General features: G+C 40.2%; 1 protein-coding gene across 1 annotated transcript; it reads left to right on the forward strand.

Moving 5' to 3' along the window:
• The first annotated feature begins 98 nt into the window (after window positions 1-98).
• On the forward strand, window positions 99-12,621 carry GOLT1B (golgi transport 1B). Its single transcript, XM_081927529.1, has 5 exons — window positions 99-362; window positions 5,376-5,467; window positions 7,010-7,188; window positions 8,465-8,546; window positions 11,066-12,621. The coding sequence occupies exons 1-5, from the start codon at window positions 338-340 to the stop codon at window positions 11,102-11,104; spliced, it is 417 nt and encodes a 138-aa protein (XP_081783655.1). The 5' UTR covers window positions 99-337; the 3' UTR covers window positions 11,105-12,621.
• The last annotated feature ends 2,262 nt before the right edge of the window (window positions 12,622-14,883 follow it).

Below are 14,883 nucleotides of genomic sequence, written 5' to 3' on the forward strand. Positions count from 1 at the left end.
TCATCTCGGTGGCTTTGAGGTGGCGGGGGGCGGGGAGATAGGAACAAGCCGGGCGCTGATTGGCTCAGCGCGCCCTGCCCAATGGGACGGCGCTTTGGTTCGTTGGCGGCTGCGGCGGCGGCGGCGGCAGGAGCGGCAGCCGGGAGGGTCCGGCAGCCTGAGCTGAGGGAAGCGAGGCGAGGCGGGGCTGCGTGTTTCCGGAAGACGTGGCGGCTGCTGCTACCGCTGCTCGCTACTGAGGCGGCTCCGTTCGTCCGCTCGCTCTTCCGCCGGCGGCTCCCGCCTCTCCCGCTAAGAGTCCTGTCAGCGCGCACTCCGCGCTGCTCCCGCCGTCGCCATGATTTCCCTCACGGACACTCAGAGTGGGTGAAGGGGTGTGTGGAGGGGAGGGGGGAGGGGGAGGAAGAGTTACGGTTGGCTTTGAGGGGGACGGGCGCAGAGTTATGTCACGGGTCGGGGAGGAGGGGGCTGGGGAGACCCCTCAGCCAATGAGTCGCCACCATTAGTGCCATTACAATACTATTCCTAGGGCCACTTGGGTAGGGGGAGTTCAGGAGTGTGGGGAGGGGGACGCCCCTCTCCTCGTGAAACCCAAAGCACACGCTTTGAGCAAACATTGCTGCTGTTCCTGAGAGAGAGAGAGAAATATAACTTAATATTTTCAGGTTTGGGGAATTTTCAGGTTTGGGACCCCTTGCAAGTAAGGATGCTGTTTAAAGATAGCGATAGGACATGTGTTTGGGTTTGTGGAATAAAGCAGCTTTGAATTACTGTGCTGTTACTGCTATTATACAGTAGGTCACGCCAGTTAGCTCAGATGGTTAGAGTGTGGGCCACCTGCCTATTCCTGCATTGCAAAGACTAGAAGATCCTTGGGGGGTCCCTTTCAACACTACAATCATAGGATTCTGTGGTTATTAATTGCATTTATATCTTTATACCTTTCCTACAAGGAGCTCAAGGTAGCCAGTGTAGTTCCTCAGCTCACCTTAGCATCACAAGAGCCCTGGGAGGTAGGTTAGGTTGATAGCAAGTGACTGGCCCAGCAACACACACAGTGATCTTCATGGCTGAGTGGGGGATTCGAACACTGGTCTCCCAGGTCCTAGTCCAGCACTCCGTAACTGCTGCACCACACTGTCATGAAGTTTCCTAAGATTATCAGCCCAGGGGATGACCCGAAGCTAAGCAGATCTGGGTCTGCTCGGTGCTTAGCCCCATGTATGCCAGCTTGGGTTCCATGATGGGGAAAACGTCCATTGCTTCTCTCCTGTTTCCAGCCTGCTTAGTTTTTAAACTGAGCACTTGGGAGGGATGGAGTCCTCTGACCATTCTCTGCCAGCCTTCTCACTCACCTGCATGAAGTTCCTTGTCACCTGTGACTGCCAAGCTAGTGCTTAAATACAGGGTGCCAATAGATGTCCCTACAAAAATGGCAGCAACAATATTTTTAAAAAAAGAAAGCTTGAGAAAGTAACTTTTTGCTGTATTTTACTATTTTTGTTTTGGAACAATAAACATCTCAATATATTGTGCATGTTCAGGTAGCTGGAAAATGATAAATTGAACTAAGTGAGAAAAGAAAGAGTAAGTTCAGTTGATAAGAATGTGAGCAAATGCCACATTCATTTAGAAGTCAAATGCCTTTGGAGAAAAATCTTTAGGGCAGGGATCTGGCATAGAATGCTTTGGGGAAGGTAGAATGAAGGGGCAGAGGAGTGTAAGAATTTGGGAGTTTTAGGAATGTCTGCCTGGAGCATAGTTGTGGTTTGGAAGTCTACTCTGACAAATGAAATGCAGTTTGGGAGTTGTACTGCAGTATGGATTGTCAAGATTAACAGAATGGGCAATTTCTCATGTGTGGAGTTTGTGGAAATTCATTTACTGTCCCAGAGGACAGTAATAACCCTGGTCTTCCCAAGTTAGTGATCAAGCTTTAGTATCGTGACAGCAGAGGTTCAGGTCTGTTAGAATCAAAAACATCAAAGCTATAAAAATACTAACAACTGAGAGTGGGATATACATATTCTTGATAAAGTTTTTAATTGTTTTGAACCTTGGGGTCCTTTCCAACACTACATTCTCTGACACATACTAGGGGAGAGATTTTTAGAAGATTTCATTATAGCTTCCAGCGAAACTGCTGTAGTCACCTGTTCACCATACTTCTGAATTTTCTCCAAGGCCATTCCCAAGTAGAATGATTGGTGTAGGTTTATTTGGTACATCCATATACAGTGGTACCACGGGTTAAGAACTTAATTCATTCTGGAGGTCTGTTCTTAACCTGAAACTGTTCTTAACCTGAAGCACCACTTTAGCTAATGGGGCCTCCTGCTGCTGCTGTGTCGCCACTGCACGATTTCTGTTCTCATCCTGAAGCAAAGCTCTTAACCCGAGGTAATATTTATGGGTTAGCAGAGTCTGTAACCTGAAGCATATGTAACCCGAGGTACCATTGTAGACATATATTTTACACTGCCCGCAGTTTGAAAAACTTCAGAGGAGCAAGCTTTTCTGTACAGTGTGTGATTCTCTCAGTTGAACAAACTATTACTGCATTGATTGATGCTTTATTCTAAAATAAATCTATCCCATTATTACTCATAGATGTTGCATAATTAGGAGGTGTACACTATTAATGTGAAAGTGGTGAGGCTTGTGATGCAATGACACAGTTGAGACATGTTGAAAGGAGCGATTTCATAAATATGAAAGCCCAAGCCAGCATCTGCTTTGCTATGCCAGTTAAAGCCAAGATTTAAAATTATGCACAATCGCCATAGAGGCATCTTTGTATGCTTCAGTTCTGCACAAATATCTTGCATAGTCATGTAAGAACTAAAGGACTGTTCAGAAGCATTTGTATATTCTTATAACAATGCAGAAAAACATAACCATTTTCCTTATACAGTATTTACGGTAAATGTTGGCTTTTTGCCTGAGGGGAGATTATAAGCGTTGGATTGCTTTATGTGGTACAGCAGTAATGTAGGTTTCTTGTAGAACATTAGTTGGTTGATGCCACTAAGGATGGGGTGATCCTCAAAGATGAAAATGTTAAAGCTTAATTTTATTGTAATTGGTTATTTGTGGATGGTAAAGAATGTTGGAATAGTGTGTGTACTATTGCTGCATAGAAAAATAATATCCTCAAAGCACTGCCTAGCTCAGGGGTGGCTGACCTTTTTTGGGCCAATGGCCATACTGACCCACAGCTAATCCTCAAGCTGAAGTGTAAAAGTGGGTGTGGTCATTTATTTATTTTTAAAATGAACACAATTTGGGGGACGCAAACACTTTTGGCATTAAGAGTTTAGGAACAGGAGACCTTATGGCTGAAGTCAGTAAACAATGCTTTTTAAAAAAAAGTAAGGCATGAGGGTGGGGAGGCAGAAACAAAATCTTCTGGCATCATGGGATCACAGTGGGTTTTGTTTTTTAATTTAAATTTTGGGGTTTCAGAGGGGTACACCTCAAAAACCTTTCTGCATTGCTCTAATACATGGGTCAGAGAAGGTTTGCATCCCTTACCACTTATGATTACCCGCTTAATCATTGTTTTTAGCTTTCAGCGGAACTGTGATTTGACTAAAATTTTGGGTACTATGGGTTAGGACATATGGGTTCCATCAGGGGCTTGCTTACCTTTCTTCCATGATTTTAGCACTGCTGTTTTGTGTAATATTAAGGAGTCCTCAGTTGATCAATATAAGATATACCATATTTAAGAAAATGCACCATGCACCATCTGTGTATAAGACGACCCCTTATTTTCAACTTCAGAAATTTAGGAAAAAATATAGTCTTATACACGGAAAAAGACGGTAATCATGGAATACAAAATTTATCATAGATTTTGTTTGAACTGTTTGAACTATGTCTGTTTTAACACATACATCATATATTAAGAAGTCAGACTTCTATTTGCAGGGCACATTTTTTCCATTTAGATTTTTTGATTGGAAAAATCAAAATAGTTTTAATTTTTTCTTAGGGTATTGAGCCAGACCCTCTGTTAAGAGCTGTTCATAACTTTTCCAAGACAGAAGACATGATCCATCTTGTTTTTGTTGTGATTCATAGAGCAATTCATTAATAATTTTTGAAAACCTAGTTCTTGACAGTGTCATTGTACAGCTGTTTAGATGAGATAGTGACTGCAGAGGCTTTGAATTTATCCTATAGAGTATTTGGACTGAATGAAACTTGCAAAAATAATCTCTGGCTGAAAATGAAATCCAATTTCTTTTAAACGGAGATTTAGCTTTCTGGTGAAACTGATACTTATAAGTTATTCAGCTTATTCAATAAGGACTATTTCCATTTTGCTGTGGGCAGGTACATAAATACACTGGACACTAATCTTCTGGGGGGGGAAATCCGTTCTACTTGTTGCCAATGCCCCTAATAGTGCAGCCTTTTTGTTTCCAGAAAAAGCAGCAGTTTGAAACAAGCTTCTCAAATTAATGGTTCAAACATAGCCACTTAACTTATCTCCTCTTTAATCAGAGAGGTTTGTGTGAAAATCATACAAGAAGGTAAACCGGATAAATTATATCTGTTAATTGTGTACATACATATGCAGTCCTGTGACTAGCAGGTGTTCTGTCCTTTTTCCAAGTCATGTTTACTAGTAGTATTGTGCATTTAGCAGGGCTTTGAGAGAGCAGAGAAGACATGGCACTTTTTCTTTAAACATGATATTGCCAATTCTATTTTGAAAGAGAATGCACTGGATGATCTGTTTTTACTTCAGTCATGTCTAAACTGCATCCTAGTTACTCTCCTGAAGAGATCATAATATTAAATTAATGGTGTTGTGGGTGTGAAGCAGAAAACATAAGGAAAAAGTATGATTACAGCTGAATCTCTAACCCAATGTGTTTGCTCATCTGCACTTACAGTTTGCCCTGCACTTTCTAGGCACAAGTTCTTACTTTAAAGCTCAGTGTCCGAGTACTTTTTCTTTTGTGGATTCAGCGGTAAAGAGTGGATATTCATGGGGAAAGCACCAGGGCTAAAAAAAGCAAAAGCACTCAGACACAGAGCTTTAAAACACAGAGTTGTGCACACAGAGTTGTGCCTAGATACATTGTGCAAAAGGAAGTCTGGATGAGCCCAGAGTACAATCCGTGATGGACCCTTAGATCCAGCAAGAAAACTCTTATGTTATAAAGCAGCTCCCTGCATCATTGCATGTGTCCTGCCTGAAAGAGGGCAAATGACATGTGCAGCTGTGGGGGAGAGCTGGTTTTAAATACACATCGGCGAATGTTGTGACCGTAGCTTGCAAAAGAAAGTTCTGTGTATTTTATTATTATGTGCTTTGGGTGGGGGCTACATAATACTAACACTCTCCTTTTTTCTTGCAGAAATTGGAATGGGTCTCACAGGTTTTGGAGTGTTTTTCCTTTTCTTTGGAATGATCCTATTTTTTGACAAAGCACTTTTGGCTATTGGGAATGTAAGTGGTATTTTGCATGAGTGATATTTACATGAATTGTGAATGTGCTTCTCTTTGAATATACAGTGTAGTGGGATGGATAACCTTGACGGGGAGTTAAATCTTGAGGAACACCTAGTCTAGGGCACACTAGAGAATCATAGGATCACCTTGACCATGTATAGTTGAGGATGGTGTAGCTTGGTTGATGCCTTTCCTCTCCACAGCAAAGTGAAAAACGTTGAACAGTCAGCAGCTTTGTACCCTGGGTGGTATCTAACAATTCTAAATGTTTAAAACATCTAAAAACAAACCAAACATCCTCAGAACTAATATTGTCTAACTCTGTAGAAAAGAATTACTTTCAACCACCAAACACTTTGATGAACAATAACGTTTTAAAATGCTGCCTAAAAATGAATGAGAGGGACAGACACACTTCACAAAGAAGGGCATTCCATAAGCGGGTTACTGTTATAAAGAAGGCCCCGTCACAGATCAACACCCAGGAGCAGCAGCACCAAGAAGGCTTGATTTATCTCAGTGTAATTGAGTAGAACATTAGGTTATGGAGCCTTAAGCACCAGCCTGCCACCTAATGAGTTAGCCACATTAATTAGTATTGTAAATATTTAATTTCTACAAATAGCTAGAGGTAGTGAATTAAAAGTATCTGTTGTTAAAAGGCTTGTTTCCACTTGGCAGTTGGTGCAGCTCCTATATGCCAGAAACTCATTTCTAAATAAGTTTGATTTCTAGCTTTCCTTCTTTATCACGAGGATGCACTCACAATAAAAGTGTGTATTTTGTGGTGATAGAGGATTGATCAAACTGATTAGAACTCCCTATTCAATATGGATTTCTGCTATTCCAGAACCTGGCCAGTAATTTGGGTTTCAAAAAATGGTACCAGGATTGACCCTGCAGAATATCAGTAGATCCTTTGATCCAGTTAGACTATCATTACTTTATTGTTATATTTCTTACCACCGTGTTTCAACATAGTTAATTACCACCCTGCAGTGGTTTTGTAAGCTTACAGTACCATTGTTTGGGACTAGGCTGGGTGCCTTGATGAAGTCCAGGTGCATCAGTTTCCCCCCCTGCTTGATTAAATCATAAACTTTTTTTCAATGTAATTCCTGTTTTCCAGCACAAATTGTTCTTAAAGTCATGCTACTACCACTCACATTAAGTGCTTACAAATTAATTTATCTGCTGCAATGAAGTCTGCTTTTGTATTGTGCCAGCATTGTGAAAAATCCCTTTGACACATTCATGCTTCCTTCCAGAGTTAATTAGTGTCATGGTGGTAATAAGAGACTGCATTCTGGTTTTGGACATCGGTTTTTGTTTTTTGTTTTATTCTATGAATACCCAGGGTGGAATTCAGCTAAGTCTTACTTAACATAAACCGATTGAAAAATTGAAATGAATATGACTAAGTCAGGGTTATTAATTTCAACAGATCTGCTTTTAGTAAAATATAATTTATTGCCCCATTTAAAATTTCTGAAGGTGTGCTCAATTTTTTTTATTCATTATGAAATTATTTTTTTGTAGGTTTTATTCGTGGCTGGCCTGGCTTTTGTGATTGGTTTAGAAAGGACATTCAGATTCTTCTTCCAGAAACACAAAGTGAAAGCCACAGGCTTCTTTCTGGGTGGTGTACTTATAGTTCTTATTGGCTGGCCCTTGATAGGAATGGTCCTTGAAATTTATGGCTTCTTCCTCTTATTCAGGTAAGATTTATTTGCTGGTCTTGGCTTTTGTTTGGGGCAGTAATGATTTTTTCTAAGGTGGAGTGCTTTTGACAGTCAATGAAAAAATAGTTTTGTACATGACAGGTTGTGTGTGTGTGTGTGTGTGTGTGTGTGTGTGTGTGTAACAGAGATTCATCAAGCAGAACACTTGAGGAAATAGTCCCTTTCCCTTCAAAATTCACTATCCAGTCTTTAACAGTTTTGCATTGACAACGGTGCAATTGTAACCAGAATTTCCTCTTCAGCAGGAATTGGAAACAGGGTTTGAAACTGGTTTGTTAACCAGGAGCTTGGTAAATGCCAACTACTGTTAATTAGAGGTAGTATGTATGGCTCAGGTCAGCAAGGGGAGATTCTCAACACAGGGACAGAAGCATATGAATCAGTGTTGTTGCATCTTGATTGCATATGTGATGGCTCATTCACACAAGCTGACTTGATGCTGCAGTCATCAAATGATGAGCATGTATGGGAATCCCAACAGAGGTTAACCAGAACAAAAGTATTCACATGAATCCCTTAATCCTTCTTTGTAAGGGATGCATCGACGGCAGGTGCATAGGTTTGCCTTAGGATTCCTACTGGTTATTAATCTTACTCCACTTGATTTGATATTTTACCTCTCATGCTCTTTACACAGCAATTGCTTTTCCATATAGAGGAAAAGAACCTAGAAAGGTGAACTAGGTTTGGATTCTTGCACATAACTTATTTCTCACATAACCATGCTTCTTTGTGTACAGATATAGTAGTCTATATACGGAATCACTGTTCAGTGGACATCATATTTGCTGAATACACAAAGATTTACAGCTTGTCTTTCATCGTACAAAGTCTGGTCCCTCGCTTCATTTAAAGATTTTCAGAGACTTTGAGACTTAAGATTTCATTTTGGACTTGTTATGGTTTGAAGGAATTCTAGAAAAGATTGTCTATTGTGTATGTACATGGCCATCGTGTTGCCTAGACGTTCTCTTTGCAACACCGGGGTTTGTTTAGTTACTTGTGTACAGTATATGCAGGTATACTTCCTGCCAAATTACCATATATTTATGCCATCTATATATGGCTTTCATGCATTTTCCTATAAGAAGCTGTTTCTGTGTAGGAAGTCTATTGACATTTGAAGTTGCTGGAAATGTATAAGGATTTTGTTAAGAGTATATTACTTAGCCAGAAAGGGGGGAGCAAATGCCGTATGAGAGAGAGTTGTAATGCTGCCATATCTAACCTGTGACACTTTCTTTATTTAAAGGGGCTTTTTCCCTGTGGTGGTTGGTTTTATTAGAAGAGTGCCGGTCCTTGGCTATCTCTTGAATTTACCTGGCATTAGCTCAGTAAGTATTAAAACTAATTCACATAAGCTTTGGGATCCCTGCTCTGAAGTTCCTAAGTTGTTTGTCCTGTTTGCCAGCCCACTTCATCTGTAGACTTTGGGAGGTGAAATGCAGCACAGATGCAATAATTGACTTTTTAATATTTTGAGTGTGCAAATATCTTAAAATATTTTAATTTATGTCCTGAAGAGCATCTTTGAATTTTTTTTATAGAATAAAGTTGCACACACCCTTTAAAAGAATCTGGGGCAGTGGGAGGTGTATTGACTTCTTGTTATTTTGTGCAAAGACATGTATTCAACCTATGAGCTATCACATACCTGAATGTGCAGCATATGTGACTCCGTACCTAAAAATATGAGTGGAATTCTAAATTATGCTGGTTCCATATAAACAAATGCAACACAGTATTAGCCAAATCTTCATGATACATCATGATTTCCAAACATTTGTAGAGGATGATTCACTAACAATTTGTCTGTCTTTGGGATCTGCCTTTTCAATCTCATCCCACTTACAGACACAGATTTCCCTTGCCTTCAGTATATGCTGCCAAATAATTTGGCAATTCCACCTGTGACTTGGAGAGAATGAGTGTTATATTATTGTGCTCCTTAGGCACAATGAATCATGGTTTCTTATACCATTAGCTGAATTTGGTTTTGGAGCTTCAGGTTAATACCAGTTTTAGTAAAGAATTTGTTTGGCTCTCGTATTTCTGACATGAGCATGTTGGTACCCATAGGTTATCATGTCATTTATAAGCACCTGTCCAGGTGACCTGTGCCACTACAAAATATTTGCCATCTGCTAAACTTTTTTTTTAAAAAAATGCGATTTCACCCCAAACCTGACTAAATGTTAAGCCTTCCAACACTAACACTCTGAGGAACTGTAGGTTTCCCCAAGATGCAGTCTGAAAGCCCCTAGTACCCTCCAGATGTTTTGAACTACACCTCCCATCATCCCTGGCTGGAGCTGATGGGAATTGTAGTACAAAAATCCCAGAGGGCACCATGTTGAGCAAGGCTGGGATGTCTTACGTTAGTGGCTTTCAGACTTCCCAATTAAAAGATCCGGGAAGCTTTTCCACAAGACACCTTACCAACCACTACTTCTCTTCCCTTGTGGTGTGCCACTGCAAAGAAGTTTGGGGTATCTTCTAGGATGCTCTGTTCACTCAGGATGATTAAGAGCCCATGTTGCGCACTCCAGAACAATCCCTAAAGTCCTTTGCAATAGACACTCAGATAACTGTTGTATTCATGGACACTTTAAATTTGGATCCAGTAGTTTTAACATTGATAACTGAATTTTGAAAGCTAGTTTTATGTGTACACCACATTAAAACTGAGCAAACGCCATAGTTGTATTGTTCAATATTTAGGCAGTTCAATGTTGAATTAAAGAAAGAGGGCAGGCCCATCTCCTGAGAAGCTGTTGAGGACCATCATCTCTGTGGCTCACTGACTGCTCCTGCCAGCCACTCAGCCCCTGTTTTGGCCATGATGTTCATTATGTTATAGCACGTACTTTTTTAAAAGGCCCATTCATGTAAACAAACATGGTGTCCTCCTTGTGGGTGCTGCCGTATTTGTTTGTGCCTGTAATGGCTGGTTTTCTTTTTGCATTATGCATGCTTGAACATATGTGGTATCATAAGCACAGTGGCTGGAATTTGATCATAGGCAACTCACTATTAACTGTCAGTGCTTAACATATGGTGTATGAGATTGCACAGTGACTTCTGACTTCATTGTGGCCACAATGGCTTTAGGGTGGGGCAGAAGCAAACCTGTCTCTGCTCCATGATGTCCTTTCTCTGCCTGGTAGTGTGCCCTTTCACAGCTTGATCATCTAGCTTATTCTGACGCAGTAGTCTCAGCATCCCCACCCTAAACTCTTCCTTGCCAATGCCGTAATTTGTAGGGTTGATCCAAAATCCTAATTAATATAGATGGATTTTTTTTCTCATGTTACATCTATTTAACCATTGTTGTGTTCAGTCCCTTGATAATCTGGCTATACATCTTTCTCATTCTTGGTCTTTACGAATATCATTTATAAATGGGTTTTCATGGAGTTAAATCCTTATTGAAAAGTTAATTGTTGATGTTTTCTTCAAAGCCTGCGTAGGCTCAGGAGACAGTCCCCAGTAATGGTTAGTTGAAAATATCATATTCAGTCTATTAATGCATGAATGGCTGATGTTTTTATTTTTTATTTGGGTTATTGAGCTAACAGTTTTTTATCTTTGCATTTCTTTCGGATTTTTTTCCACATTCTGTTGCATCTTCATGTTGCTCTGTGTCAACATAAAAACATACCACGCCTAAACACTGTTGCAATGCGAATTGCATTACAAGGTCTCCCGTGACCTTGGTGCGTACTATTTGAATATAATCACACCTGGCCATCTACTTAAAAGCTCAGCAATGCTTCCATGTTGTTTGAAGTAGTTTGCACCTTAATTATTCTCTTTCCTCTGCTCCCATCCCCTTTCTCTTTTTTCCTGGCAGCTTGTAGATAAAGTTGGAGAAAGCAACAGCATGGTATAATGGCAAGTGTGCCGAAGACTGGTTCTAAACTTATATTATTTATAAGGTCCTTCTGAAGAAAAGATCAGCACAAAGATTCTCTTGTGTACAGAGGCAAAGTTTGTAACGGTCTTGACGTAAGTTTTTAATTTACACCATAGTCTGCAAAATACATTTTTAGCAAAGAGCAAGTGTGCAGCCAGGACTTTAAGCACCAGGAATTCTGTGAATTGAACTGAAGAAAAAGTCATGGGGAAACCCATGGTATTAAAACTGTTCAAGACTACTTAATGCTTTTGGGATATGAGCTAAATGCAGCAACTTCCCCCATGGAACTAACAGTGCCTGTAACTTTTACCTCCTACCTTTGAAGGTGTAGCAGAGCAAATAGGAGTCACCCTTCTCTCTTTCTTCCTGCCAAACTCCTCCCCTCTCTTGAAAGAAGGTAAATCACTCCCTCCTACATTTTTTCTTCTGCTGAAAGCAAGAGTTCCCATCAGCATGATGCGCAGTGTGTTTTAAGATGGATTGTCGTCTTTAACTGTGTGCGATAGCAGAGGATTCCACTGCACGAACATGCCGTATAAAACATGTAAATGTGTGGCTGAAATACTGCTTTGTAGGGAAATGTTTAAAGCCAAAGGTAAATTCTGATTAGGTGTGTATTTACCTTTTGGAATATGCAAAAACTAATGATTTTTTGTACTTCAGTCTTAAACCACTCTTGGTTTTAATATCCATTTAGTTTAATATCCATTTAGTTTGGCAGGGATTATGGGAACCAATTTTACACTCCTTTTTGACTGGTTCTCCTTGATACATGTTACATCTATTTATTACAAAAAGGATAGAACCCTTTCTTAATGAATACGTTTTGTGTGCATCATGTTTAGCTCCTGAAATGACTTGTTTTAAGGTGCTCAGCACATTTTATGAACTCGGACCTGCTCAGCTAGCCGAACCTCTGAAAAGACACTCCATTCCTGAATATTCCTGCTCTCTTGTCTGCAGCCAATGTAACATCCTGCAGCATGTAACATCCTGTTTTGTACACTGGCAAAGCACCTGGTTATGCCGTAAAGGCGCTAAGATTTGGGCATCCTATCCTTGTTTTAGGAGAGCATGTTACAAAGCTAATTTATTATGTAAATAACTTTTTCGGAAAACTAAGTAAAAAAATATTAAGTATGCTGGGAGGAAGTCTTAGAGAACTGTATTATAGCAGCGTTGATCAAGTGCCACATCTCAAGGCCATTTTTTATTGCTGTGGCTTAATTTTTTCCTATCCCAGCATCTAGGAAGGATGCATAGTTCAGCACCTGAATAGTTTCTAGGCCACTTGAGGCATTCCACTGAAGTGGCCAGTATGGAAGTGTGAATTGACTTACACTGGGACAGAACTTGCTTTGTCCCCATTGCTCTGAAGAAGATGCAGACATATAACGGAAAGGAAGAACGGCTATTTCTGCTTCCCACCACGTCGGTGGAATGTCTGATTGTGGCTCTTGTACAAATACCTAGTTCAAACTGGTGTTTGTGGGCAAAGCTGCATATAAGCCCCCATCAAGATGAACATCTATCATCCGACTTGCGTGAGCGTTTGTGTTGATGCAGACTGATTTTGAAACACCGGTATAAACCACTCTTGTCTGCTAATGCCAGAAGTAGCCCTTTTAATCGAATGAGTGATTATTTAAATAGACATTTTTAGTTGTGGTAAGCCAGTTTTTTATTAAAAAAAAACTTTGAAAAAGTAATTGATGCTTCTGGTTGAAAGAGCAAACTTTGCATGAGCTTCCCCATTTTGCTGGTTTCCTCTTGAAGAAAGAAAACTGGCTCTTAGGAAATGCAATAGAGTTTTGTTTTTTGCCAAAAAGTGCTGAAATTGGTTTATCTCAGTCCTGAGGCCATTTGTGTACCCCCATATCAATCTCACTGTGACAGATGTTGCTGCCTGTAAAAAAAAATGGTTCCTGGGTTCCAGCTGCAATTCTGAAAAAAATAAAAATGCAAATCCTGTTGAATCAAATAGGACACGCTCATGAAATAAGGTTTTGCAGCTCAAACCTTTTTCCTGGTGCTGTGTATGCACTACTGTTTAAGCAGAACACCTCTGGCATATGCTTAATAATCCCCACATGCAGGTTTAACTGCACAGGAGTGCATTCATGAGTCATTCCTGTATCTGAAATCAATTAACCCATATTTGGGGCTCCAAGGGATATGCTTAAGCTTTGGAGCAACTGAGCAATTCATACATCATTCCTAAAGTTGTAATAGGTGCCTGTTCAGATGTTGCTTTGACTTTGGGATTCTACCTAGGAAGAGTTCTGGAGCAGGTCACAGATTTCTGTGTTCTCTTCCTTGCCCCTCACTTATGAGGAGCAGGAACTAAATGAACAGAGGAGAATCATCTATGCTCCTGATTCAGCCAGGTATTACCAAGTTAGGGAGCTCCTATGTTCAGATAAATGCCAAATTTTCTTCCTTTCTTCCTGTAGTTAGGGGAACAGGAGGAAACTGCTCCTTCTGGGTACAATCTCATAGATAAATACTGTCTAAATGCACCCTTAGATTAATCATGCCCATGTCATGTTCTCCTGGCTCTGGTTTCTGGTTTCCTTGCAAGTAGGATGGACCTATGTTGCTAAATAGTGAATGGTGGTAGCACTGTAGTCCTCTAGAAAGTAAAAGCGAAGACAATTGACTTCTTAAAATGGCCCGATTTGATAGAAATCCTGCCGTTTTGTGGTGAGCGTTGCATTAATCTTTAAGCACCTCTTTAAACAGACAGCATGGGCAAAAGTGGTCAAGACACACAAACACCCAGTACAATTCTTGTTTTGACTTCCCACAGCCCTGTATGATTAGAAAGGCATACAGATTACTTCTGCACACAAAAATCGTTGCAAGACTTTAAGAATGGGTAGTACCTCTCTTACTGCCCTTCAGCGAAATGGAAAGTTCTTCAAAAGTTAGCTCCCTTCTGACTAATACGCTGAGTTCAGAGGATTCCGAAGATCTTAGGTTGGGCTTTGACTTGTAATTGGTAGCAGAGGTGGGTTGTGAGCAGAGATAACACCTGCAATTTCCAAGGTAATGTTCCTTGGCAGATACAAAACATAGATATTTTGTGATGTTGGTATTATGATAGAGGTCAAAATTAATTTGTGAAAAGTTGGTATTATGATAGAGGTCAGAACGACTCCTTAGCCTTAAGGCCACTATCCTATGTCTTTTACTTGGGAGTAAGCACACTGAAATCCGTGGGGCTTACTTTCAAGTATGACATGCATAGGATTGGGCTGCATGTGTTGTACTCTTTCGCAGAAAAAAACAATCTGTAACAACAAAATACATTTTCTCACATTTAAATGTAATTCTTTATTGCTGCTTTAAGAATCACATGAGAATCTTGTCCTGGGGAAAAAAATACTGTAAATACACTTGTCATACCTTGAATAAATGGGTACTTTTTCTATTAATCGGCAATGGTGTCCTCTTTTAAATCTTACTCCTTAAATGCTGTTGTTTTGTTGCTGTTGTTATAAAAAAGACTTTACCTACCTGAGCAGTTTTGTTTCTCTGTTCCCCTAAGGTATGTGGGGGTTTTTCTTTTGAGACTGAAAATTATAACCCATTTTCCATCACATTAATGAGAAATTAATGGGATTAGCACTGCTACCCAGATACTTTGAGAAACAACTTGAAGAATGTGTCTATCAGCCACTGTGCTTCTTGCCAATCACAGGGGCTGATGTTGCACATCTCTTGTCACTTTGGTCAGGCTGTGAAGTTCT

Source organism: Podarcis melisellensis (assembly GCF_964234715.1).
Source record: "Podarcis melisellensis genome assembly, chromosome: 10".
Classification (NCBI taxonomy): domain Eukaryota; kingdom Metazoa; phylum Chordata; class Lepidosauria; order Squamata; family Lacertidae; genus Podarcis; species Podarcis melisellensis.